The following is a 27,689-nucleotide window of genomic DNA, read 5'->3' as shown; positions in this document are numbered from 1 at the left end:
CCATTGTAAGCTGACAATAAGGCTAAATATTAGAAAACACTTTGAAACTGCAGACAGTAGAGAAAAGCATTCACTCTGACCACGACTGCTCCTTTGTCCCCTAAGGTGGCTGTGGGGAATGACCAGAGGGAGGACAGCTTGAGACCCAAACGGGCACAAACAGCTGAAGAAGCAGCTTTATAGGTAGCTTTGGGTGTTATGGAAAAATCCTGATGCTTTTGTACTGGCTCTCTGCTGATGGCTCCAAACAACATCCATCCATCCTTCCTTCCTTCCCATGGTCCCAGCTCCAACTCATCTTGGTCCCTGTCCTCTCCTGTTTTACACATCTCACCCTTCCCTAGGGATGCTCCCCACAGAAACTCCTGCCACTAGCACGGTCTCAGCTACCACTGGATCTTCATCCTGCTGCCTCATGTTTCTCTTTCACTAGCTTGTACTGATTGTATTTCTTCAGCTCCTGAACTCCCAAAGCACAAACTGTTGGCAACACCATTTCTGTTCCTTTGGGCCCCATTCTGGACAGCCCTCAAGCTAAAAAAAGCCCTAAAAAAAGTCTGAGGAGAAGTTTGTTTGAAATGGCTGCTGTTTAATCTGACACTACAGAGAGCAAGCGTGGTCCCTTCTCGCCGCAATGGATCCTACCTCTGTTTAAAGGGAGTGTACACACATTTTCCCCAGCAGAACTAGAACCCCAGCCCTACATGGTTATCACTCTTCCGCCCCCATTCAGTGATAATTTACCTCTTTGGATGGTTTCCTGAGCACATCACCTACTCCACCCCCACTCCTGAGCCCATGACTCAGTACAGTAACAATGCACATCAGCAGCGTCTCGCACGTATGCTCTTTATTCTCTTCCTCCATTTCTTCAGCAATCAGTTCTATTAACACAGCAAGCAAAGACATGTTTCAAAGGCAAGAACAACAGTTTTAAATAATTCTCTCCATTCTTTTCTGGTCATGCTCTCTCCCCCCTTTTGCAGAAACCACCAGATTTCCAGCCAGCATCGCAAACCTCCCCAGCTTGTGCAAAGAGCCGACCATCGGAGCTGGTCTCTGCTCTGGCTCCCTCCTGCCCTCCTCTCCCCACCAGCAGAGTTTTCTTTTGTGCTTGAACTGCTGTCTTTGACTTGGTTAAATATCTCTTTCCATTTCTGTGAGCATGCACAGCTCAGATCACCAGATGCCTGTTTATACAGAATCGTAGCTTTCTGACAGCTCAGAGGACAGAGTGTTGCCTCTTCCACTCTCCCTTGGTGCCTGACAGATTGCACAGCCTTTGGGTTGCACTCAAAATGGCAACTTCGACTTGTATTTTTCAAATGGCTAAAATATCACTGCTCATGGAAACAGCATTTTACTAAAAAAGTAGCACACTTTTTTTGACCCTCTCTTCATGTGGCTGCAGCCTCCGACTTCACTGTTTCAGTTGCAGAACTGATAGAATTAATTACCTAATCTCATATACTCTTCCTGTACCCATTAAAAGTCTCATGACTCTCATTTCATCACAAAAATGCTCATGAGCTGATCCCGCCTTCCCACGGACAGCCTTAGAAAGGCCCTGTGCAATCCTGAAATAGCCAAAACCCAAGATGATAGAGAAATGGCCAAAGATTTGGGCATCATTAATATCCCTGGCCACATAAGACCTTGATATCAGGTTGATTATTTAGACATAAAAACATCTCTGGACTTCTTTTCGCAGCCAGAGCGTATAAACCCAAAGCAGCACACTCCTACTAGAGCTGAATAAAGCAGCGATTCTTGTATCAATGCTAAATCTCAGTTTATCAAAGAGGACACTTGAGCAAAACAGAGCCATCTCCTCTTGCAAGCAGGGGCTCGTGGCCATTAGTGACCTTTGAAACATTTGCCCACATAAGAGCTCCACTTGTAAGAGAAAATAGTGATGTTCTGTCTGGCTCTCGCAGCCAGCCTCATAAATCTCTGAAAAGTAAATTACATTTTCTAGAAAATAAAACTGAAATATGTCAATACCCAATCTAGGGCTACAAATAATATCTTGCACGCACATTTTTTTTGATCTCTAACCCCCCAAACCTACCCTGTCTACTTAATCCACTGAGTACTTCCTGCCATGATATTAAAACCAGTTTCCTTAGTTAGAACAAGGCTGACAAGAAACGATGTTCTGCTTCGTATTTCACAGGGCATTATCCTCTGAGATCACATTTAATAGCCTCATGTTTTAAAATAATAAACTTTGCAAAGAGGCAAACTGCATCACTTCCTTCTCAAATTGATAAGGTAGAAAATTAAAGAATATAACAGTGTTTTATCAAAGTATGGGTTAGTTCTAAGTTTTTGGTACATCTAATTTAATCACTTCATGTAACAAATGTCATTTATGCTGTTGGCCTAAATGAATCCTTTTTCAAGTTAGATACTCACATGATTCCCAATTGTTCCTCAATTTATTACACAGAATTTAAAAATAATATTTTTTTTTTAAATTTAAGATGCTTAACTAGAAAAAAACCTAGTAAAAACCCAGGGTGCGAGTCACGAATTCAACAGCAGATACTCACGGTCTGAGGGAATGATTGAAGAACAGTTTTCACTGCTACCTGCTTTGCATACATCTGAATAGAGAAACTCTCCGGTCATGGTCTCACCTGGTTCTGTGCGATCTAAAAACAGAAGGTGATGAGTCAAACCGATAGTTTAATGTTTTATATGTTTTGCAAGATTACTTCTCGATATTAAGGCACCCCATCATATTCAGTGTGCAATTACTAGGCAGGTTTAGAAGGGCATAGTACTTTCTGATTTACACATGCAATCATTTTAAATTCAAACATAAAATTCTTATTTCTATGAATTAAAGACCAAACTTCTAAATTTATTTTGCATCAGCTCCAAAGTTAAGAGAGCAATTGAAATTGTTCCAAAAATACTATGTCCTAGTGCACAGAGAATTTTCAAGGTGTCTTAGAAACTTCCCTTTCAGTGCCTTGCAAGTATCCAAACAAACCTACTGCCTCAGAGTAATATGTCGTTGGCATTTCTCCAGCCACATGGAAACGTGAAATAACAGGGTCAGTGAGGTTTGGGTCTCTCATAGGCTTGGCAATAAAATTAGAAAAAATAGTGGGAATGTCAAATAATACTCGTCTGAATAGCTCAAGTGTCAGAGAAAAGAGCAAAGACAGAACAAGACAACACCCAAAACTCTCCTTTAACAAATTCAATTTCTGTTTTTCCCACTCACTGACTTAGTTGCTTGATGCTCCAGGGTGGAAAAAATTTAACTTACAATAAGAAATCTAAGAGAAGTCTGCTATGGAGTCTCAGCTGTAGCAAGTATTTGAGGGAGGTTAATGCAGTTTATAAAAACTAAGAGCAAACCAGAGTTAGAGAGAGAAACTTCTGCTTCACAGGAGCATCCCTTTGACGCCCTTCATTTATATTCAGTTTGTTATTTCAAATAAAATATTCCTTTTTTTTATGTTGAAACTAAACCCCACCATTAAAAGCGAATATAAACATTCAATATCTGGCAAATCGAGGCAGAACTGAATTTTCCCAGTGCAGAGCCTTCTCCACGAGGGCCTACCTCAAGTCTGCTTGTAATTAAGCTGAGGGAGGGAGTAGGTGTAGCTGAATTGGATAATCTCAACTGTTTCAGCAAACAGCGAGGGGAGGAATCTCAACTGTGTGCAGAAGAGCCTAAGTGCTATCTCCAGGGGTTCCTCCTCCCCAGCCCTCTTTATGCTGCAGCAGATTGCAGTGTTTTGTAAAAATACTGGGGTATTTGTTCACCCCAATCAGTTTGGGTTTTTAAAAAAATTTATTTTATATTTAAATAGTGTCCTTTGAAAGAAAGATATTGTCCAACTGGTGAGGTAATCACTATGTCTTGCAAAAGGTGGAAGACACTGTCCTGGGGAAGGCACTGGAAGACACTGTCCTTCCTGGGGAAGGACTTTTCATAAGGGCAGTTAATGACAAAACAAGGGGAAATGGGTTTAAACTGAAAGAAGGGAGGTTTAGATTAGATATTAGGAAGAAGTTTTTCACTGTGAGGGTGGTCAGACACTGGAACAGGTTGCCCAAGGAAGCTGTGGATGCCCCCTCCCTGGAAGTGTTCAAGGCCAGGCTGGATGAGGCTTTGAGCAACCTGGTCTAGTGGAAGGTGTCCCTGCTGATGGCAGGGGGGTTGGAACTGGATGGGCTTTAAGGTCCCTTCCAATCCAAACCATTCTATGACACTCAGCCCACCCCAGGGAACAAAAGCCCATTGCTTTCTTCAACACAAACCACTGAAATGAGTCTCTGGTACCAACCTGGCAATAGTGTCTCATTAGGGAGCTTGTCTACTTCCAGGATAAAGTCATCTTTGAAGAAGAGGTATCCCACTATGGAGAACAGGTAGACCAAGATGAGAGCGAGAACAGCAGTCAGGATGATGGAACGTCCATTGCGAGTGACGCTCTTGATGACGTTCAGCAAGGTCTCTTCTCGGTACACCAAGTCAAAGAGCTGGGGGACAACGAACAAAAGCAAAGGTTGTTTCTCACAGGTACTACCAACACCACTGGTGGCACGCTACGTGTTGGCATAACGTGGGGCAGCGTGTTAACAATACCAATCTGATGTTTTAAAGAGCATTTAAAACACTTTTTTTTTTCTTTGCCTTTTTATGGTTATATGAAATGTAACGTCTTAGCAAAGAAAAATATAGCAGGAGGTGAGGGAGATGGGGTCCCTCACCCCCACGGTACTGCTCTTGTGCCAGGCACTTTGAGACATGCAGAATGGAGGCAGCTGTACCCTTGTCTTCATCTGCACTTCAGGGACTCCAGTCCTGAGATGCAGCTGGGAAGGAGTCCCTACATGGTGTGAGGGCAGGTGTTCTTGCTCCAGTGCTAGATAGACAGCACGTGCTTTAAATATCAAGCTGCTTACACATGCTGTTGTATCTTCTTTACAGCATTATCTGCCCCATCACAGTCTCGAAATAGCTTGTTTCAAAACACAATTAGCTATTTCCTTTAAGTCTTGGTTTACTGAGTGTATAATTAAATTAGCAATATTTTTTCCCAAATTCTTTGTTTAAATTTCTTTACAGATGTTTCCTTCATTTTTCACTCCTCTGGGTCTGTGACAACCCACCAGCACAGCCCTGGCAGGTTGCTGGTTATGCTGGTTGACAACGAGAGAATAGGTATTTGAGAAATTGGACCTACATGGATACAGAAAATAACTAATTCACTTACCAGGGGATATACCAAAGCATCAAACAAAGGCACAAAAATAGAGTGTTCTGAATGGGATTTAAGGTTTGCTTTCAAAGTGACACATCTTCTCCATCAACACTAGATATACTCCTTCAAGGGTGAATCCACCCAAACCATCACACTTATTCTTACAAGTCCTGTGCAGTGCAAGATGAATTCCACCCCACACAGAATAAAACACACATGCCAGGCATCCGTGTCAGTCATGTGAGGTCTGGAGTCTGGCTACAGCTAAGGAGACACTCCAAAGTCAACCAACTGCTCAAAACCCATGGACACTATGTGACAGTTATTGACAAAAACAAAATAAACCATTTGACAGACCGTGTGCCTCTTACTCATAGCACGGTAACTCCAGAAGTGACTACTGTTCACCTAACATTTCTATGGCTAGATTTTTCAATGTTTTGGGTTTTTTTTTCCTAATGTAAGAGCTTATATGACCTTAAGAAGGCTTAAACCTTCACCAGGTGTTGAGATTACTTGGAGTTACGACATTTTAAATTGTTTTATTATCTTGGAAGTCAGAGCAGGGTCACAAGCAAAACATCTAACCTGGAAAATCTGTACCTTAGAAGTCGAGGAGTAACACAGAAATGCTAAAAACTTCATTGCAACTGCAATGAGCAATTTTAACTAAATTTCACTTTAAACGTGTCTTGTAGAATATACTTGAGAAGAACAAAAAATTCTCTGCTTGTCTGTACAAATCAGGAAGAGGAGATGTGCCAGGAGTCTCCTAGCCTCCCACCATAACTTCTCCCAGGCAACATCTCCAGCGTGCAGCTCTCCAGAGTGCCTGTACAACAGCTTTCCAGTAGTAAAACAGAAAGCAAGCGGCGTATGACACATCTAGATATGCCTCAGATGGGACCTGACAAACACACAGACAGAAAAACAGTCTGAGGGCAAAGTGAATACCTACCAACAAACTATAAAAGAATTCATGTACGAAGAGCCCCAGAGCGCAAATCAGAAGGTAGAGCAGGTGATAAAGGAACTCGACGTCCATGATCATCGCCTTGTATCCTCTGGTGAAAGTTCCACAGTTACCCACAAAACTCATCAGAAAAATGATTTTATTACAAACCTAAGGGAAGATTAACCAGAAATTAGCTGCAACATGTTGTTTTCAGGGAAAAAAAAAAAAAAAGGCAATTTTTCAAAGCTACAGATAACTCGTCTCCACGATGCCAACAACCACTGTGCTGAACTGTCTGTTACACAACAGCCTTTCACACGTCAGTCCAAACCTGCTTTCTGTTGAGGGTTTTTTTTCTGCACAGCTGAGACACTGAGCCAAAACTAAAACTGCACGTGTCTAATACAACATGTGCACCAACTCCTGTCTCCAGCTTGTTGTCAAAGGGCATTGAGACTAAGATTTAAAGAAGAAAGTAAAAACATTCCCTGGTGTGAAAGGTAACTCTTCCTTAAAAAAAATAAATAAGATAAAATAAAATACCAACCCTGTTCTAAGCATGGCACTTCCTGCAGTCACATAACACTTCAGCCTACAGCAGATGGTTAGATTTCCAAACCATCCCCTCTTGCCTGCTAATAAGCAAGTGGTCCCCAGTCCCTCAGCAATAGGACGAGGGGTCATGGTTTTCAACTAGAAAAGGGAAGATTTAGGTTGGATATTAGGAAAAAGTTCTTCAAGATGAGGGTGGTGGATCATTGGAACAGGTTGCCCAGAGAAGTAGTAGAGGCCCCATCCCTGGAGATATTCAAGGTCAGGCTTGATGGGGCTCTGAGCAGCCTGCTCTAGTGAAGATGTCCCTGCTCACTGCAGGGGGCTGGACTAGATGACCTTTGAAGGTCTCTTCCAACCCAAACCAGTCTGTGATTCTATGAATTCCCTCTGGAATCATGCACCCAGTAATCCTCCTGTGTAGCACCGGCCACTGACACCAAAGGAAAACTGCCTTCAGCTTACCTGGAACCTGCTAAATGCTGCAATTACCAACAACAGCCATCACCCTCCTCACAGTGCGACTCTGACCCTGCAGTACCCGGCACTCAGTGACGGATTTCGAAGACAAGAAGTGCTGTTAAATGACGCACTTGAAAGCCGGGCACTTCGTAATAGAGGCAAAGACTTTGAGAAGTTGCATCTTTGCACAGCTCCTGCTGACTCAGTCTGAGAGAAACCCTTTTGGCTCAACCTGCCACAAGAGACCACAGGTCTCTGGGTCTGAACGTTAATGAAGTTCTCTGGTGGCCCAGCTCACACGCTCAGGCCACGCATTGCTGCAGCAAAACTGCTTCGTGGCAGCTTTAGGCTGGCAGGTGGACTGCAGAGAGGCATTTGGGAAAGGCATTGTTCAGTGAATCTTACACAACCTCAAAAATCCCGTAGCTTAGTCACTGAACGAGAGATGGGTTTGAGCCAATAGCCGTGTACTATGGGGTCACAGAGACTTCTTCACATTTCTGGCTGGGGTGGGAGTTGTTTCTGGACTGTGACAAAACTAAGTGAAACTTTAGAGGTCTCCAGCCTGGGGAACCAGGATTAAATGAACAACAGCAAAGCACTTCTGCCAGAAACAGTCCAAAGAGGGAATTATTCCTCCCACCAGTTCCACCACAATGTCCCAAGTTATTTTTGCCCAACATCTTCATGAGCAGGTAAAAAACCTTATGTAAGATGTAAGAGAAATTCAGAAAGGCCCACTCAATACTTACGTTGAATGCACCCAGAAGAAATAAAGTAGGTTGTAAACCAACTGAAAATATTAGTCGCAATATTGTAGAAGCGATTAAGGCTCGGATGCCGTGGGGCTTGGGAAGAGCTATAACGATGGCCAGAGAGATCAGCATGGCTGTCCACAGCAAGCCTGACAAGTGGGGCTCCAGTGTACCTAGGGTGGAGAAGAAAAAAAACAAACCCCACTGCAATACTTTGTGTAACCAAACAAAACCAAACCAAAATAACCAAGCAAATGGCATTTTATCTTATCTTTGGTGGAGCATCATTAAGCCTCATGTTCAGACATTACTGATTTCAAAGCACTACGTGGAACATCTGAGCCCGATGCCTTCAGCAGATTTTAATTACAAACTTGTTACTAAAGCATTATGTAAATGATAAGCGCCAGTATTATAGGATTCTTCATCTTAGTCTTCATTACTTCTACACCTTGAATGCTGAAAAAGAGAGGCATTTTGCTAACACATTCTGTAGAGGCACTGAATGGGCTGGTGAAGACAGACACCACACTCCTCCGGGTCCAGATTCACAGCAGATTCTCCTATTATGCTTTTGGTCAAAAACCTCGTACCAGTTTCTGTCATCTCCTGCTATTTCTGGTTCTATTTAGACTGTCCCATGAGACTGTCTGCTTACATAACATCAAGCCCGTGTTGCTAAAAATACACTTCTCTGAAAGAGCCATAAAAAATACTCCGCTGAAAATACCATTTACCCTGGGTTTATGCAGAATATAAGAGACATCTCTTTCTTAAAACTGATGTAGAAATTTTTTATTTTTCTTCAAGCAACTGGTTCCTTAAAGAGAGAAAAAGGCAAGACTCCCCCAAATTTCACAGCACTCTGCAGCCCTTCTCCAAGTACACACTCAGAGGACCGTTGTTTCTTACTTGCAAGATACTCACGAGGGCTTTTTCCTCCCCCCGCCCAAATTCAGAAGGCTTAGGAAATATTACTCTCATCTGACTACCACGAGCAGCCATTTAATTTTGTTCCAAATCACTGTAGATTAATAAAGACAGCAGAGGATGGATGGAAATTAAAACTTAATAAGCGTAAAGTTGAACAGATGTTTCCGCTGTCTGAAGGGAGGTTGGGATCCCAGAGCAACGCGGCCACTGTGCCTGGAGCTGTCAAACAGCAAAAGGTGCAGAGCTCGAAACAGAGTCACCCGAGGGGGAATGATGAACCACACGGAGAGGGGAGCGAGAGAAAAATGTGCAGCAGCTTGTTTAGGAATGAGCTGGGAAGAGAGGCAGATCCTGAAGGATCCCGCCTGCACCTGCACAGGTGTCCCAGCTATTACAGAGCCATCCATGGCACATGGATGTATTTGCTTTCACAAGTTCCAGCAGTTCCCAGCCAGCCTGCAGAAATAACTGGAGCTAACTTAGTCCTCAGGCATCGCCTGCAACACCCACCATGGAAAGACCCGACACCACAAGCTGCTCATCAGCGTAAGGAGCACAATGCCCTGACGTACAGAGACCTTCATGGGACCTGGGTCAGGGAGGACTCGCAGGACAGAGTGAGGCTCAGGCTCATCTCTCCTTCCCAGGGACGGAGAGGGACTGGGAGCAGACTGGGAGCGGTGTCTTTGCCCTGGGCAAACGAAGCTCACCAAGCCAGCGCTCACTCACATCAACTGCCTGCACTCAACCCACTGTCCAAGCGCTTGCTGAGAGCACATGGAGTCTGTTCCACAACTGCTGGCAGGGGAGTGTGTTCCCAGGAGGATGCTCTCCTCACCTCTGGAATTCTCACCATTTCAACACCAAATTCCAATAATCTGGTTTTGTTTCTGCTCCTCAAGTCAGAAGTTTTACAGCTTCTGCCACAGTCAGATGCTCATCAGCTGCTCTGTTCACCATGTCTGAGCAATTCAGGGCACTGACAACTTCCCCCAAACAGTCTGCTTTGAAAACTTTTTTTTTTTTTAAAGCTAAGTATAAAATATACCTTTATTTATTTGTTTATTTACATTTTTGATTGTAACTAGTAAAGGAAGAGATTTTATCAAAATGTTACCTGATAAAAGTATTTCAAATATGCAGGGTAGGGCATCTTCAAAATGCCAAACGATCCCCCCTCTAGTCTGGCAACCTCTAATCTCAACAAACTCATTTAATTACCAGCTTTCCTAGCAGCCATAAACAGAAACTTTTAAATTTTTACTCGTGCTCTTTGAAAGTAGAGATGAAAAATTCAGTTGCTCTCTGTGTTTCTTAGAACCTTTCAACCAGCTGCCTGCCAGCCCAGGACCCGGGTAGTCCTGTGGTCTGCTGCCACAGGGTGTGATGCGAGGTACAGCAGCCGAAACCACAGCCTGATGTTGCAGAAGGTAACTGTACTCTTCCCCTACTCAGGAACACCAGAGTTTGGACCAAAATACCCTGTACCTTTCTCCCAGGCTTCATCAGGATGCAGAACCCCTAAACAGAAGCTTTCCATGCCCACTGCCCTGATCCCGCTGTGACCGTAAGCTGCTATCAAACACTGCTTGGACAAACCTACAGCTCCTCAATCTACATTAACTGGTGAGCCACAAAAAGGGTGAGGTGGCTTTTATACCACACACACAGAGCTCAGCTGATCATTTTCTTATGTGCAGGCTGCTGCTGCCTTTGAGCTGCCCTGTCTTTGAGTTCTGTAGTTAGCAATGAATGTGAGAAAGATGCAGAGGGAAGTTCAATCAGAGAAGATAAGCATCTAACTGACCCTGTTGCATTATGAATCTCAAAGGGAAGTGATGGCTTGAGCATGAACCACCCTCTCCAGGAGCAGGTTTTACTGCTGGAGCCCTTATTTACTGCAGTTGACAAAGATGTGGCAGTATCTCCTACCTGGGCATCTCCTATACACCAGCTTTGCAAGAGGTAAACATGATAAAGGCATTCACAAGAGTATTTCTCCAGATTTCCTGATTCTTGCTGACATGAATCCACCCCTCAACGTGCCCTGGGGAGCATCTCTTGGGAGAGGCTGGATCTAAGGAACAGCAGCTGAATCTAATCAGGACTCCATCAGAAGTATTTACTGAATTGGCTCTAAGAACCATCACTGTCACACAAACCCACTGCTCGGATCAAAAGCAACTTCCATGAGACCTATGACAGCAAGACTGTGCAATCCAGCACGAACCACGCACGTTCACCCACACGCCATGTCAGAAGTGATGGCAAGCCCAGCTGGTACCCGCTGATGGCACGGAGCCTCGGAGCAGCAGGCAGCTCCTGAGCCTGGGGACACGGCTGGCATGCTGCTCCTTGCTCCCTGGGACAACCTCTGCTCCAAGGGGAGACAGGGACAGAGGGGAGACGGGCTTTTTCTGCATCCTCCATCCATTTCTAACCGCACACGGCAGGTCGCTTCGCTCCCGTACGCCTCACCAGCCAGCGCAGGGTCATCGCACTCACCCATCCCCAACACCCAGAGGCCTCCTGAGGTGCTTTGTAACCATGAAAGTTTTATGGAAAATGGTATTAACAAAATGCAAGCTCAAGGAAAACAACAAATTAACATTTCTCATATTTTTAGTTCAATACTTAATTACAGAACTTTAAAACGAAGTAGAACAGTCAAGTAATTAAAGGTGCCTGTCTGTCTTTGATAATTTTTTCCCTCAGGAAAAAGCTTGGCTCTACATTTTCCTTACAAATGCCTCAAGAAAAAGTCAGAACAGCACAATTTAAATCAAGGCAATTAAAAAAAAAAGCCAATTTCTGTTCTGCTATCCCCACTGAAGTAAACAGGGACGCGTAGATACAAGCGGAGGCTGCAGTTTGGCTCGTTATACCTCATTTGTTCACATATTTTTGTACATTAAATATTGGTACCTCCTCGAATTCCTTTGAACGGATAGAAAAATGCCACTAGCAGGTTCATAAGGACAGCCAGGTTAAAGGAAATACTGCTCCAGAAGGACATGTTGCGAGCACACCAGTATAGGAAAGGTTGAGCTGCAAAAGAGAAAAATAATTCTTTTTAATGGAGCATTTTAAAAAACCCAACAGTTCTACACAAAAAAATTAATCTCCACCAAAACTCCGTTTATTTGCAGTTTGCCCAAAAGCACAGCATCAACAGCAGTAACATTCATGGCTTATTCTGCAGTTTATTTGATTACTCTATCTTTGGGGTACCTCCAGTTTCCTAGATAGTGCTTCAGGCAAAAGACTCATGTTAAAAAGGAAAGTATTTTCAAACATAAATTGATTTAGTGGCAGTATGAGAATGAGTTCAGAAATGCCAGACCTCAAAGACTTCAGGTTCCCCCTTAGTAATATACTTTGTATTTGGAATCACAATTAGGAGGAAGGAAATTTGTCCATATTATAATGGTGAGATTCAGCCCCAGCCCTCCCAGCAGCTCATCTACTTGAGATGCTGCCCACCTTCAAACGTCTCTTCTGCTGTAGCAAGCCAGAAAAAACACAGCAAAGACAGTGCAACGTGGACAATTAGGACACAAAATGTGGTGTAGGAACATAACAGCAAAGCTGAAATGTTTAGGATTAGCTGCCAAGCAAGACAACTTCACTGCAAGCTGATCATAAACCAGTATAGTCCCAGAATAACAACCGAGCAGAAGCTCAGCTGGCCTCCCTCCTGCCCTGTGGGCAAAGGACACGAGCACATCTGCACAGAGCTACATGTTCAACAGCTGAACATTTCAAATTCTTCACATTATCTAGAAATAGTTTTCAAATCAGATTCCTAATTTTAATAATCGCTGCAGCTAGAATCAAGAGGCACAGAAAGCAAAAAGATTCATTTTCTGAAGCAGTTGTGGACCAGAAGAGGACAAGGACAGCTCAGCTGCTGCCTTACAGTAATTCCTTCTGCATCAAGGCAAAATCCCCCTGATTTTAGCTCCTGCAAGCTCACTGCCCTGCAAACTGTGTGCTGCTGGAATCTAGAGTGGCAAAAAAAAATTCTATTAAAAATGCTCTCAAAGAAGGGAAAGAACTAATGGCTTCTGCTGTTGGAAGGAGGTAATGTGTACAGATATCAGAGAGTGAAGGAAAAGCAGCTGACAGTGAAATTTAGGGAGGAGATGAAAATGCAAACTCTGGGGTTGAAGAGTAAATGAATGAAGCAATTCTGAGCTTCACAGGAGCCACCACCTCTCTTCAGAAAATCACCTTGTCTGGTATCCTAAAAAACTGGGTTAAAAGAATTATACAATGCCTCATTATACCCAGTTGAAATGCACATAAAAAGCCAATGTATTGAACAGCTGAATGCAAAGGGAAGGACTACAAAGAGGTACCTGTCCCTGTAACAATACAAGCTTCGTTGCACTTAATTAGCCAGGCACGTCACTGAAACGCAAGGCAGCAATGTTTTGGATACATGAAGCATTGATTTCTCTATTATTTCTGTTCTCAATTTCATTTTAACTGGAAGAATTTGTAGTCAGGTTGAATACATTTGTATGAAATTGTTATGTGAAGGGTCATCATCAAGTTCCAGGATTTACTTTAAACCTCCCTTTGGGGATGGGCACGGACTATCTGCCCTGTGCAGGACTTCTGCCTGCCTTTGGTAGGCTCATTCGAATCTCTTAATTAAGACTTTGGGAGACTTAACAGTGCTCAGATTATGGGCTAGCAGCATGAGTTGGAGGAGGAAATACATGGGTCTTGAAAATTTAGCCTTTTAAAAAAAAGTCTTTCTCAGGTTTGAACAACCTGTAAGGGGTATCACACAAGCTCAGCACAGAGCACTGCCAGCTGGTCACGTCTTGCAAACACAAACCTGTATTTAAGATGTGAGAAAACTGTACCAATGTAGAGTGTCACCCAGAGCCAGGCAACACCAGAATATTGGGAGACAGAATAAATGATGCCAGTTCCTTAAAGAAAAAAAAAAAACCCAAATAATCTCCACTTCTGCAGGTGGATCTCGATCAATTTGCAGTCTGTTGTTAATTATGGATGTTTTCACAGCTTGCCTGGAGATAGCCTCAAAGACAATTAAAGTCACTAAAAAAAAAAAATATCTAGACTTAAACAACAAAATCTGACAGAATATATGGATGCTGTCAAAGACAAAGTTGTTTTTGTTTAAGATGTCAAATTCTTGTAGAGTTCTTAACAGTCATTTCAGGAAGCAGCTTCCTGGGGATTCTGATGCTGTCAGAAGTACTAATCCATTGTTCAGTGGAAACAGCTCCACTCTATTTAGTATTCACACACATGAAAAATATTTCAGGAGAGCTGACCAGGTTTCAGGTAGTCTTATCTGTACCTGACTTCGATGATTTTAAATAATAGAGTTCTTTTCTCTGCTAAAAGATCTATTAACATACACTAACATACCTCCCAACACATATATACACATACATCCCAACATATATATAGACATACACCCCAACAGTCAAAAGCAAATATTGAGTTTCTGTTACTAAACGTGCAACACATCATCAGCTCTAGTGTGAACTGTGCATATGCATCCTAAAAACAAACTGGAAAGGGTCCAGGCTCTTCTCGGAGGTGCACAGTGAAAGGGTGAAATGCAATCGTCAGAGGTTGCAACAAGGGAAATAATATTATAAAAAATCATTTTTACAATGAGGAAGGTTGCGTGACAAGGGGAATAATTTTATAAAAAATAATTTTCTCAATGAGGAAGGTCAAGAGGTCCCTTCTCACCCAGTTTTTTCCCACGATATGCAACGCTGAGTGAGTACCAGCGAGGGGAAAACCTTTGCTAACGACGCTGGCGTGGATTGCCTGGCACCACAGGTGGGTTTCGGTGGCAGGCAGCAGCATGCAGTGCTACAGAGGTCCACTCTCACATCTGCTCTGGTTCTGGACCAGTCTGTGCTCTTGCACTAAGATCTGCAGTTTAGCTGAGTCAAGCATGGGGAACAACAGTGGTATCAGATGGCAGATGTTGACTTGAGCAGGAAATAACCACTTTATCCTCTCACATTCTGACCACTCATCCCTGCCCGCTGAAGCTGAGCCTCATGTTCACAAGAGCTCAATTTAAAAAAAAAAATTAAGCAAATGAGTTAGAAAGTTTACTGGGGGAAGTGGTGGCACTGTATGAATTAAAATATAATTTAAAAAGTTTTCCTAGCTGCCAGTGGGAACCTCAGAGGGAAAAGTAGTGCTGGAAAATGCTTCCTTTCAGATGTTTTAGCATCACAGGGCTGGAAGGGACTTAGTTGGCACATCTGGCAGGAAGATGTGGCAGGGGAGGGTGAGGTTGGCCATGAGGAAAAGGTTCTTGAGGCAGAGGGTGGTGGAGCACTGGCACAGGCTCCCCAGGGAGGTGCTCATGGCACCAAGCCTGACAAGATTCCAGCAGCATTTGACCAAGGCCCTCAGGGACATGGTGTGAATGTTGGGATTGTCCTGTGCAGGGACAGGAGTTGGACTCCATCATCCTTGTGGGTCCCTTCCAACTCACAACATCCTGTGGTTCTATGATCTGCCAGTCTATTCCTCACCCAAAGGAAGGGTGAATTCTACTTTTACCATTACTGGAAAAGGCATGTTTAACCTGTCCTTAAACAGCTCCATCGCTGGAGATGCCGTATGTCCACACCGCATTACCCAGCCTCGCAGTGCAAGGGAACTGCTTCGAGTACCTAGTGCAGGGAAGAACAGACCACTGCTTCCTTCAGCTGTGTCCTCTCCATTTCTCCCTGCCACCAAGTACTTCTCGTTTGAGCTAAGCCTCCACAAATTTGTTCCTTCCTGTTGGATCTTAAAGAAGATGACCTGTGACCCTTCTCACCACTCTCCCCTGGATCCCCTCCAGTTGATCCATATTGCTCTTGCACTACACTCAACTTCATTACAGCACGTTGCCATCATGCAGAGGAGGAGACTCTTTCAAACACTTATCAAGGTTGCTGCCACACTGGGGAACCATCTGCTACCAAGTCAACGTTTCAAACTCCAAAAACCTGACCTCAGTGCTCTGCTGGTAATGCTCCACACAACCACACTGGCAACAGCCACCTACCTCGCAATTTCTTTTGCCAGTTCATCTCGTTAAAGAGGTCTTCTGATTTCATGAAGAAGTCATTGATCTTGCTGCCTTGTTCATCCCTCTCCGTGGTATAATATATCCGCAGCTTGGACTCCTTCGTGAGGAATTCACATATACTGGGCACGGGGAAGACTATTTGCTCCATGGTACGGTCCGACCTGACAATCTGAACAGCAGCCTTATTAGAGTTCTTCCTCGTTATTAAATGCTTTTATTACTTGGTTTGTCTACCCCCTTTTTTTTTTTCCCCTTCTAACCAGGTACATGCAGAAACTTGGACACATTTCCATAGAACAGCAGCTTGATAGAGACTTCATTTAATTTACCTTTCAAAGCAGGCCTACATTTAGCTCCAAGATTTATCATTTCTATGCTGTGGTCTCATCCTGGCAATAATGTTCTTAGCTGGGGTTTCCAAGGGGGCCAGTGAATCCTGCACCACATTTCAGAGCAATCTGGCCGCACAATTGAGGAATTTTAGCCACACGTTGCACAGGCAAATATAACTATTAATCCTCATACTTGCTTATTGGAGAGTCTGGTGAACTCTCCATACTTATAGAATCATAGGATGTATTGGGTTAGAAGAGACCTTCAAAGGTCATCTAGTCCAACCCCCCTGCAGTGAGCAGGGACATCTTCACTAGAGCAGGTTATTTACAGCCCCATGAAGCCTGACCTTGAGTACCTCCAGGGATGGGGTCTCCACTACCTCTCTGGGCAACCTTGTGCGTGTTTTACTTTTAAAAAGCATCTGAGATTGTACATCAGGCCAAACTGTCATTTTAATACAGAAAGAATGGCAAAAGCTATCACTAACTTTATGGATTCAGCAATAGTACCGGCCAAAATGTAACAGAAGCGAAGTTACACTTCCTCCTGCCAACAGAGCTCTGCTCAGTTCCATCTTAAAGCCCACACATGACAGCTCAAAAATAGCTCCCCCCACCAGTGGCTGTCAAAAAATAAAATAAAAAAATAAGTACATATATATTCTCATGTCAAAGATGACAGTCCACACACACAGGTAGTCAGTTCAATCAAAATATCATGTATAATGTACCCTGTGGTTTAACTCCACCGTTTCTCTTCCAAGTGGCTCTTTCCACAGCAGAATATTTCCCTCCCCACACCTCCCAGCAGCCACCAGTTCTCCCTTTACCTCAATCTGTGCCGTGTGCTTGGCGTAAAACTCCAGAGCCTCGTCTCCCTCTATCTGACCTCCCGGCTTCAGCATGTTCTGCAGCTCTTTGTTATGACGAGCCAACTAAAATAAAGGAATGCAAAGGGAGTGGGAGACACCAGATGTCTCTCTATGATATTAAATTTCTGATTTTTGGCATAAAAAAAGAAATAGTCTGCAGTCAGCTGCTAAGAAAGGGCAAAGTTGACAGAAGGCTTGTTCTGTTCCAACCAGACACCCTGCAGCTCTATTTTGGGAGCAAGTCAGAATGATTCAAATCTGTATTTTTTTTAATATCTGTGTTGAACTCCTCTTTTACCCATCCTCTCCCACCCTTTGCCTGACTTGGGAAACTTTCTAAACATTCACATTCAGTCTTATCCTTCTACACCCACTCTAATTCAAAGGTGTGCTAATCACACAAGTGTCCAGGCAGGGACAGTGGAGGAAATTTGCATTATTTGAAAAGCAGATGCACAGAACACTGCTCCAAAAATGCTTCTGCATGCTCCAAATTCACATTACAGCATAGTGAGGGGCTTTCTTCTCAGATGCTAAAGGAACAAGAAGTCTCTAATGGAGTGATATATGCAGCATCAATATATTATGCAGATCTAGATATATTTTTTCCCCCTTGGTCTTTTTCCTTTCAAACATCACATCATATCAATACAATGGACCTGACCAGCTCCAACACAGAGAGAATGTGGCAAGAACCATAAAAGCAGAGTGAGACTTCTGCTTGCAGTTTAATTGATCTGTGAGTAGAATTTCTTTGGGAGTATAAAGTAACCTTTGATACAGCTGAAAAATAATACATTGCTTCCCAGTACTGCCAAGAACTTGAATCACGTGTCTTCAGAAACTTGGTCAGGAGCCTGCCTGCTTCCCATGACAAAGGAAAACTCCAAAAATGTTCTTATATTATAGAATTTTCTGATTCTTTAAGGACTGGAAATTGCTCTGCTCAAAAGAGAAGGTGCTGTGAGTTTGTCTCACAGGTGAGCCATCAAAACAATTTCAGGGAAAAGCAGAACTCTTGCTGGTCACAGTTTGTGACACTTGGTGCTACAAAAGCTGTAGGTGGAATTCTACCTGATGAGCCAATATATAAATGTTGTGTCCCACGTTCCTTGGAGATGCTGCAAGATCTTCCCCATTCTCTCCATCCTCAAATTCCACTTCTCCTTGCATATAAGCCTTCTTTATCACTTCCACCTAAGAAGAGAGACACACAGGCCAATGAAGAGACAGCTCAGGCTGAGAGCTAAAGTCTGCCAAGGCCAGGACACCCTTGGCACTGACAGAGGTGAAAGGGAGCTGAGCACATTCATGCAAGAGGAAGGTCAGTGGGCTTCTCAACATCCAGGATAAAACAGGAGACCTGAACTCAACACCTTCAGCCCAGCTGATTAACACAAGAAACTTAACCTCACATTCCCCTCTAGGTCTAATATACTCTGGGTCACCATCACCACACGCTGCATCACGTTCTGACCTCCGGCCCCTGCGCAGCTACGTGCACCGAGAGGAGCCGACAGTGTTTCAGCTGTACTTTGAATCCCGTTTGTGTTTTCACCAGTTAATTCATTAACCAGCCCAAAAGCCTGCTACAGTCTACTGAACGGCTTTTAGGTCACAAGAAATTTTCATTTCTCTCTGTCTCCTGTGCAAGTAACTTCTGTGTGTGGATTCTAAAGCGTCAGATGATGCTCCTTCCCTGCCTCGAGCAGGATCACAGAATCCCAGAATTGCCTAGACTGGAAAAGATCTTTATGATCATTGAATCCAACTGGGAGTTTCAGAGCGACCCAGGGACTCACCAGCTCTTTGGGCCTCATGTTGTAGAGGATCCTCTCCGCGTTCTCGCTGTCGTGCCTGCTCTCCATGATTGCCAAGAGCAGCTTTGAAGCATTGTTCTGAAGGGAAGGAAAAACAATGGCAGTCACTGCCAGGATGCAAAAAATGAGGGTACCCAGCTTGAGCGCTGCCAGAGGGCTTGAGATACCTGGTTTCCACAAATAAGAGCTGCAGGCAAGGCAGGTTTTCCCAGCCAGCCCACTGCAGGACTCTACAGCCTCACCTCGCCAAGCACTCTCTCCTCTAATTATTGAGATATACAACTTAATCAGATTTTTCACCAGTTTATTTCTCAAACCCTACTTATTGGGAGACATCAAATTAACCCAAGTCAAGGTTTAGATTTCTAAAATGCCGATGTTTCAAGCTTCTTATTATTTTGTCTTCTTTTAAAGATGATGCTGCAGCATTTCTACAAGCTTTCAACTCCAAAACGCTGCAGCTCAGCTTTACTCAAGATGCTGTTGATTAAATCAAAGCACAGCCAAGGCTGAAGACACAGACGTGCCTTGCTGCTTTTAACTGCAAATTACTCTGCAACCTGCTCATGCCAAGAAATAGAGGGAGGAAATGGGAAACTACCACAAGGCACCAGACTACTTTAATACAAACAATTAAAGTTAAAATCCATCATGACTGACAATAAAAACCAATAAAAGTATTTAATTTTGAAGTAGAACGCTAATTGAGCCTAAAAGCATTTTTTATTTAGAATAATAAAAAAACCCACATTACCCATAATAATGGTGTGAGTCGGCAACGGAAAACAACCAGACATTGCACTGTAAGATGGGACAGGAAGTCAGAAAGGAAACATTCCCAAATCATATGCTGAAGCAGGAGTGCTCTGTGACTCCTGTTGTTAGGAGACAACCTGCTAGTGTATCTTGAAACCAGCACCAGGGCTAATTACTTCAACACTAATATGAACAGCCCTAAAAAACTTCTTGATGATTAAACACCAACTGATTAAACAACAGCAATAAAGTATTAGGAAACGAGATGTAGCATGAGGAATTTTGCTTCCATTGTATATGTAAAAGCTCACCAACAACAGAGGCGTTTTCATTGGCTTTACATTTTTAACAGAAAATTATTTTAGGATTTCTCAGCTTATCTTGACTGATATCTGAAAACTGGTGGCTCCATGTTATCATTTAAAAGATGAAATAGCTGTGACAATCTTTGGGCACTGCCTCCAGCTCGCTGATGCATATAATTTTTTGGCACTTAAGAATATTGGGATATAATAAAACACCCACATAATTCCAACAGTAAAATTATGTTTCACCTTACTGTCAATATGGAACACACAGAATAGTCACTTGCCTTCAGTTCCAACACAAGGTCCATCCTCTTCTTCCCCAAAGGGTTGATGTCATTGAGAATTAACGCTGTGATGATGTCAATACCGTTGGACTCGTGAGTAGCGATGCAGTTCTGTCCAAAGAAAATTCAAACTTCACTAACTGTCTGCACTAAAAATGCAGCTATGGCTGGTGACCCGGCCAGAAGAGTCACCTCTATCATCACCTCACAAGCTGTTTGAGGTGGATAACTGAACAGAAAACCCCAGTCAGTGGAATAACAAGAGATTAAGACTTTTTGTTTCACGCTTTTCCTATCACCAGCCATGGCACGTCCTACTGAAAACACCCAGGCTCAGGAAGCAGAAAGCAACACAGCTGATAAATAAAGGGTTTACATGCCAAAGTGTCCAGGCTGAACCCATAGCCAAGGAAGAACACTGTTTTACTAGGGCTACAGAGAGTTTTCTTTATTTTAAATGTGCAATCAACACCTACTGCAGTCCTACCTAACTAAAGAATTTGTATTTTCATAACCTTCTTGCTTACCCTTTGGAGCAAACCCTAAAAGCTCCTGCTTATGCAAATACCCATATTCCTTAATAATTATTCAACCTTTGAGGCACAGAGCAGACCAAGTCCAGCTGTGGGTCAGCAACTGCTTTATCTGGAAGGATTATTGTCATGACTCACTTATGCCTTCCCTGTAACGTAGTACTTAAGCCACCACAATTGCTTTAAAAAAGTTATTCCTGCTCAGATAAGAACATATCCCTGACAGCGAGTGTGGTTTTGGGGGGAGCTGGACCCCCCCAGCAGACACTTGGTGGTCCTCACCAACACACAACCCCAGCTCATTGGGAACCACCGTCACATCCCCGCGCAAGCACACAGACAATCGGCAGCGACTTGCACCTGGTTTATACACAAAACTACATCTGCAAATAACCCCAACCCCATGGTTATCACCTTCGTTAATGAAGCTACAGAGCTCAGCCTTCTCCCACCAGGCTGGGAAGCCACATTTCTGGCCTCATTTGCAACAGAGCTTGGTTTTAGCAATATTTTTACTATAAAGGATTTCAAGTACAAAAATTCCCCACTCTCCTTGTCTGTCAAGTCTAATAAAAAACTGAAATCCTAGCAAAGCAGAAAAATCTCTATTGCTTTGAGTGGTTCAACTCCTCAGATGGAGCCTCAAGAAAAGAGAATTTGATTATTATGAGTTTATAAAGCAAAAAAACCAAAAACCACCTCAAAACCCCTTTGTAAGGCAAGCAAAGTAAGCAACCCACGTCTAGCAGAGCCAAGGCCAGCAGAGCACACGCTGCAGGTAGAAGGGTGATGCTCTTCACAGCTCTGGATGTATTACCTGGTTCTCGTGGCAAGGCCCCTGACAGTACTCGGTCAAACTTTCCAGAGTCTGGTTGATCAGCGCTACATTTTTCTCATTTATATACAGACCAAGAAGTCCAAGTCCACCAGTTGTGCTTCCACAGATACAGTCCAGAAACTGCAGCGTCTCGCACACCAAGTTGTAGTTCGTCTTGTTGTTCTGGCAGCGCAGGAAATTCTGTGAGGAGAGTAGAAAAGCATAGAATCATAGCGGTTGGATAAGACCTTCAAGATCCAACCATAAACCCAACACTGCCAATTCCACCTCTAACCCATGTCCCTCAGCACCTCGTCTGCCCGTCTGTTAAATCCCACCAGGGAAGGTGACTCCACCACCTCCCTGGGCAGCCAGGAGGGAAGGGAAAAAACCAAACCAAAACAGAGAAACAGATGTTTGGATCATAGTATTTTATTAAGTTCATCAACTCACAATCACATTGCACAGTATATTCCTCTCATTTCACTGGAGCCTGTACAAGCAATTTAAGCCTCTTTCAGGTCTTGCTTGTAACACGCTGCTCTCTTGAGCAGCTCGTCAGCTTCAAATTTTATAGGAGACCAGCAGCAACAAACAGAGTGCACCTATTAGAGCACTGAAACCCAACACGGAATAGTCCATCCACCATGGATTGGGAAGCTCTCCTGAGCCTGGGAGCTTCCTTCTAGCCTACCTGCTACACTTCACTGCTAACCATCACTCAAGGCTCTCTCCTCCAGAGACCTTTCTCCAAGACAGTAAGAGCAATTCCCTGGCTCTGGCTTCACAGCAGCAGCACCTGAGCAAGCAGCGAGGAGACACCTGACCACATGCCTTGAAGGAAGATGTTCTGAAATGCCATTCTCTCGATTGCATTTCTTCCCACATCATTATTGTGATCCCTGCTGGAAGCTGCTGATTAGGAACAGCTCCTCTAATGAAACACCAGATTTATCAGCATGGATTCAACGTGTGTCCTGTCTCTTGTATTCCAAATGGAAAAATCCAAACCCAACCAAAACAAAGAAGGACAATTAATGAGAAACAATTTCTGGGTGAATGAGATGCTGTTAGTCAGTGTGCTCCCAGCAGCGTGCTGTGAAAATGGAGAGCAGGAGAACTCCTCTCTAGCTTAACTCTAGCAGGTTACAAAACACCTCACTTGAAAGGTGAAAAACCTCCTCAGATAAACAAGATGCATGGGGCTATGGAACCAGGAAGGTCTTTTCCACCAGCCTGCGGAGAAGCCCTGCTCACTGCCTCCACTGCCTGCGTCAGACTAATAAGTCTTCTAAGGCAAACAGACTGAGAAATTGCCAGATTCAATTGAAGGCTGAGCTAAAAAAGGAAAACGCTGTCTGTGAACGCAGACTAAAGGTGACAGTGATTCAGCACATTTCAACTGATTGCTCATTTAGGATCCTGACTTTTGATTAACTTGTCAGTATGTGGAAAGGTTGATGCTACAGAAATCAGAGCTTGTGCTTTCCCTCTGGGAAAAAAAGCAAAACTAATGGATAATACCGAAAGGGATGAAACAAGATGCTCCCTGGCTGCAGTAGAACATTTGTTCTGATTATAACTTGCTTTATAGCAGCCTCAGCTTGTTGATCCGCAGTCAATAAACACAAAGGGAAGAGGAGGAATGAGGCAGAGGAGGCAGAAGGACAATGTCAGATGGCTAAACAAGGGGAAGGAAAAAACTGTAGAAAACAAGACCCCACTGCACTGTGAGAAACTGCCCCAGGGAGTCTGTTGCTGTCTCAGCCAGTACAGACCGAGCTCTTCAGCTTCGGTCATCCAGAGCATGTCCCAGGCTATGAGTGGGAACACAACTCTCCACTGCTGAACACGCCATCCTCCTGCTTCCAGTGGGAACAAATCTGAGGTATGTACCACCTGCAGACCCGGCACGCAGAACTGAGAGCAACAGTGGCAGATTCAGCTTGAACATATGAAAAATATGCAGCTTGGGGGATCTTGAGGAGAAAAGAGGAAGAAGAGCATTCATACTGCCTAACCTTCAGCATCTTAGGTACTCACTTGAGAGAAATACTGAGGGATGAAGCGTGCTCCAAGTCAGGCAGTCTTTAAACTCTGACCCTTGTGAATAACTTGCTGGAGATACTCAGCTGACTTGATGCTACTGGTCATTTTTAGGGACCCAGTCCTCTCCATTTCTGGGATACGTGGCCAGACAGGGATACACTTGCAAAGGCAGAGTCTGCAGCCAGTTCTTAACGCCTCTACAGCGTGTGGGGGTGTTGGAGACTTTGCTGCCCAGTACACAGCCTAAAGCCCAGCACCCTTTAGAGAAAACACGATGGCCCAAAATAAAATGGGTTATTTTCAGAATACTAGCTTGGTTTGTCCAAGCGGGGATGAACACAGAATCCTTGGAAGGAGAAGTTAGACCATTTAAGTGGGTAATTCCCCCAAAAGCCTAAATGTTTTCTTTGGATAGTCTTTGTTTTAGCAGAAATTTGCTCCCTAATTGGAAAAACTTTGCAAAGAAAGAACATAAATAAGAAGAAAGTCTTAGTCAAGAGATATTTTTAAATGTTCAGATTTTTCTTTACAAGCAATCAGGTAAGGCAAGGTATTTTTCACTGAATACCAGCTTGCTCTTTGGTCCTATAAAGTTAATTCTCACACACACTTCTTGCTTCAAACATGGTGAGCTAAACCAGCTCATTCTCTGCATGCAGCAGTACTGCTCCGCTAGCTAAACTATTGAGTCGTTCTCCTGCCACACGCAGAGCTTTACTGTTCTTTATTACCTAGGTTTTCTCCAAGGATTATGAATAAAAGAAACAGTCAAATCCAGCATTAAAAGTTGTTTCAATTCCTGCTTTTTTTTTTTTGCACAAAAGCAGTATTTAACCCACCAATTCAGACCTTTAATCTGAGCATGACTGGCTAGCGCATTACTATGATATTTTTATTTCACAGAAATAACACAGTTGAGAAGAAAAAGAAAAAAAAAGAAAAAAAAAAAGGAACTGGAGTACTATTTTTCCCCTGAAGATGGGATTTTTAAGTGTAAGGCTGGAGCTACACACTTAGCAGTGTGGAAAGCTGCTGGGTACTGACTCCAGAGGGAAGGCACAGCTCCCTGCCCCGCTGGGAATCCTGCTCCTCACCTCCAGCCGGCAAAGCTCAGCTTGTCACGAGCTTCAGTTCTCGTGACTGAGTCTGTAGTACACAGGGACACCTTCTTTCAGGAAAGAGACTGTACAGAAAAGACCTCCTAAGGAAATCGGTGGGGCTGTTGCCTGGCCAAAGCAGCAGCGACAACAGGCTGCCTCCAGTGACTCAGCTTTGCTTCCAAGGCTGAACTCTCCTGCAGAATTCCAGGGTCAGACCTATTGCAAGTTTAATAAGAGCACACAAGTATCTGTGTGGTGATAGAGAAACAGAGATATCAAGAGTACTCCACAGCAAACTCTGATGCACCCAGCCTGAAGTGGGGAACAAGACAGACTTAAGCATCCCTCCATTTGTCCCAGACCTCGCGTTAATTTGAAGAAGATATGGCAACTCTTCCCCACACTCATGGAGTAAGGTGGAGGGGGACAGCATCTGAACCTGCAGTTTGATCTGCGAAGGGAATGACCGAGTGATGCAAAAGGCACAGCACTGTGACTCCCAAGCCATCCCACGAGGACTTCCTCCTCATCTAAAACACGGAGCGGCTCCTACAGCCGTGACTTGCATTTTCCTGGCTTTGCACAGCTTCAGTCTACTCGTAATTGCAAGTGGCTTGTAAAACACTTGGTCTGACCAACCTGCACTGGGCAGGTGATCTCTATTCACTTCCAATTCAAATCTAACTTGGGCAATTTTGGAAGAGACACAACTTCCAGAATAGGTCTCACTTATTCCTTTAAGCAACAAGTCCACTGGCAATATTGACAAGGAGTTCAGTTATGATGTACTAGCTGCAGGCACAAAGATTTTCAAGCTTCAGACACTCCTGCCTCACCTTTAGGGCTGAAGGAGAAAGGTAAGCACCAAGAAAAGCAAGCACCAAGAGGATTATATTTGAGAAATTGTTCCTCCCACCTTTTTTTTTTTTCCCAAGAAAAATTTAAAATAATAATAAAAAAAAAAATCAAACAACCTTTTTCTCCCAGAGCTGAAATGCAACTACTTGCTCTTTGGGAAATCTAATTGTTGAGGATGGTGAACAGCTCAGGTCAAGTTTCTGCATTGGCTTGAATTCAATTTTGCTGCTATAGTTTCAGTGCCTAGCCAAAGACAGCAGCAGCAAAGGATCACGTGCGTGCGGTTTGGACAACTGCCACGTAAAACTGCCGTCCTACTTGTCTCCGACATCGCTAACGGCATGAAAATTGTTTGACAAAACAAAGATCAAATAGGTTTTTTTTAAAAAAAAAAAAAAAAAATTAGGAGAAACCTTGCTGTATGTAACCTTGGCGCCTATAAAATGTTAAAAGAATTCCATGTTCACAGTGGAGGAACATTACCATCCAGATTTGATTTCACATATTGCCAGCAGCAGGGCATGCGAGTTCAGCGGAAGTGATTTGGCAGGTCTGAAAAGCTCTCACGCAGGGTCCTACACTTCTGGCATGCCGTATAACAATATGCAATCAAGGCAATTACTCCTCCTTTACGAGGGCATTTAGTACATTGTACTGCATCTCCCCAGCTCCTCGCTCGCCTTCAGTTCCAAGCCAGCAGCAGCGGTTGCGCTGAGCAGAAATCACATTAATTGCAGTCCATTGGTAAGCGAAAGTGTTGTCTCCTGCGGAGGTAGGCGCTGGGAAACAGCCCCAACTGACTGCTTAAAATCATACAAACCCGTCCCAGAGCATCACAGGACAGCTGAGGCTGGCAGGGACCCTCAGAGACCGTCTGCTCCAACCCCCTTGCCCTGTCACGGGGGAATCGCCCAGCTCCATCCTCTCACACCCCCGTCAGGTATTTACACACACAGGTGAGATCCCCTGAGCCTTCTCGCCAGGCTGACCTCTTCCAGCTCCCTCTGCCTCTCCTTGCCCATCAGATGCTCCAGTCTCTTGGTCACCTTTGGGACTCCCTGCTGGACTCGGGAGCCCAGGACTGGTCCCAGCACTTCACAGAGGGCCTGGGGCATCCCACCAGGCACTGTGGACTTGTGCATGTCCAGCTTATTTGAATGTCTCCTAACGCAACTTCCATGTCTTCCTTGCTCCAGACCTCCCCTCTGGTCTCGGGGACCTAGAGTTTGTGAAGGCTGGTTTTACCAGCCAAGACCAAGGTGAAGGTGGCATTGAGCACCTTGGGCTTCTCCATGTCCTTTTCCACCCCTGGCGTCTGCCCCATTCAGCAGTAGATCCATGCTCTCCCAGTCTCCTCCTGCTGCGGACACAACCTTTCTTGTTGCCTTTCATGTCCCTCACCAGATTCAACTCCAGCTGAGGCTTTCCCGATACCACCCCCACGAGTCCAACTCTATGCACACAAACAGGTCCACGAGAACCCAGGAGAACCTGTCCACTGGAAAGTAAGCGTATGCTTGAGGGCTGCTGGAACCCAATGCTCTCTCTATTTTCCTACATGACTTTTTTTTTCTTTCATTCTCCTCTCAAAAGCAGATCAGCAACTTCAGAGCAGAACACCTGCTTGCTTTAGTTATATACTTTTTAAAAGGCACATCAAGTGTTGATCCCACCACCTTTTATATCCATTGAAAATACCACTGAACACTGGATGACTGGACTTCCCTGTATTTGTCCAGCAAGGTATAAATACTTTTTTATTATCTTCAAGGCCAAAGAAAAGAGTTGGCCATGTGTCAATTTAAAAAGCCCTGGGATTAGCGAGACTGAGGTGACACACACACACCGGCTCAGGAGCCAGGCTGTACCTGCAAATCCCGATTGTGGTTTTCACAGAGCAGCTGCAAGAACCGGAGGATGGGTTGCATTATTGAGATCACAGCACTCATCTCCAGTTCATCTTTGCTCTT

The 27,689-nt window shown here is 44.0% G+C and overlaps 1 protein-coding gene across 1 annotated transcript in view; it reads right to left on the bottom strand.

The window, feature by feature from the left end:
• Nucleotides 1-27,689, bottom strand: part of LOC104523042 (inositol 1,4,5-trisphosphate receptor type 1-like) — a gene marked incomplete at its 3' end in the record, with an annotated part of 165,575 nt that overhangs the window by 13,539 nt on the left and 124,347 nt on the right. Inside the window, 13 exon segments of the mRNA XM_029084380.1 lie at nt 745-884; nt 2,556-2,657; nt 4,314-4,509; nt 6,193-6,357; nt 7,956-8,131; nt 11,817-11,939; nt 15,964-16,156; nt 17,153-17,257; nt 18,269-18,391; nt 18,997-19,092; nt 20,363-20,473; nt 21,713-21,913; nt 27,588-27,689. The exon segment at nt 27,588-27,689 is cut by the window's right edge and continues 28 nt beyond it. Coding sequence (XP_028940213.1) covers nt 745-884; nt 2,556-2,657; nt 4,314-4,509; nt 6,193-6,357; nt 7,956-8,131; nt 11,817-11,939; nt 15,964-16,156; nt 17,153-17,257; nt 18,269-18,391; nt 18,997-19,092; nt 20,363-20,473; nt 21,713-21,913; nt 27,588-27,689 — 1,833 coding nt within the window.

The sequence above is a fragment of the Antrostomus carolinensis genome, unplaced genomic scaffold, assembly GCF_000700745.2.
Source record: "Antrostomus carolinensis isolate BGI_N321 unplaced genomic scaffold, ASM70074v2 scaffold21193, whole genome shotgun sequence".
NCBI lineage: Eukaryota > Metazoa > Chordata > Aves > Caprimulgiformes > Caprimulgidae > Antrostomus > Antrostomus carolinensis.
The sequence above is the reverse complement of the archived record's forward strand: the minus strand, read 5'-3'. Positions and strand labels throughout refer to the sequence as shown.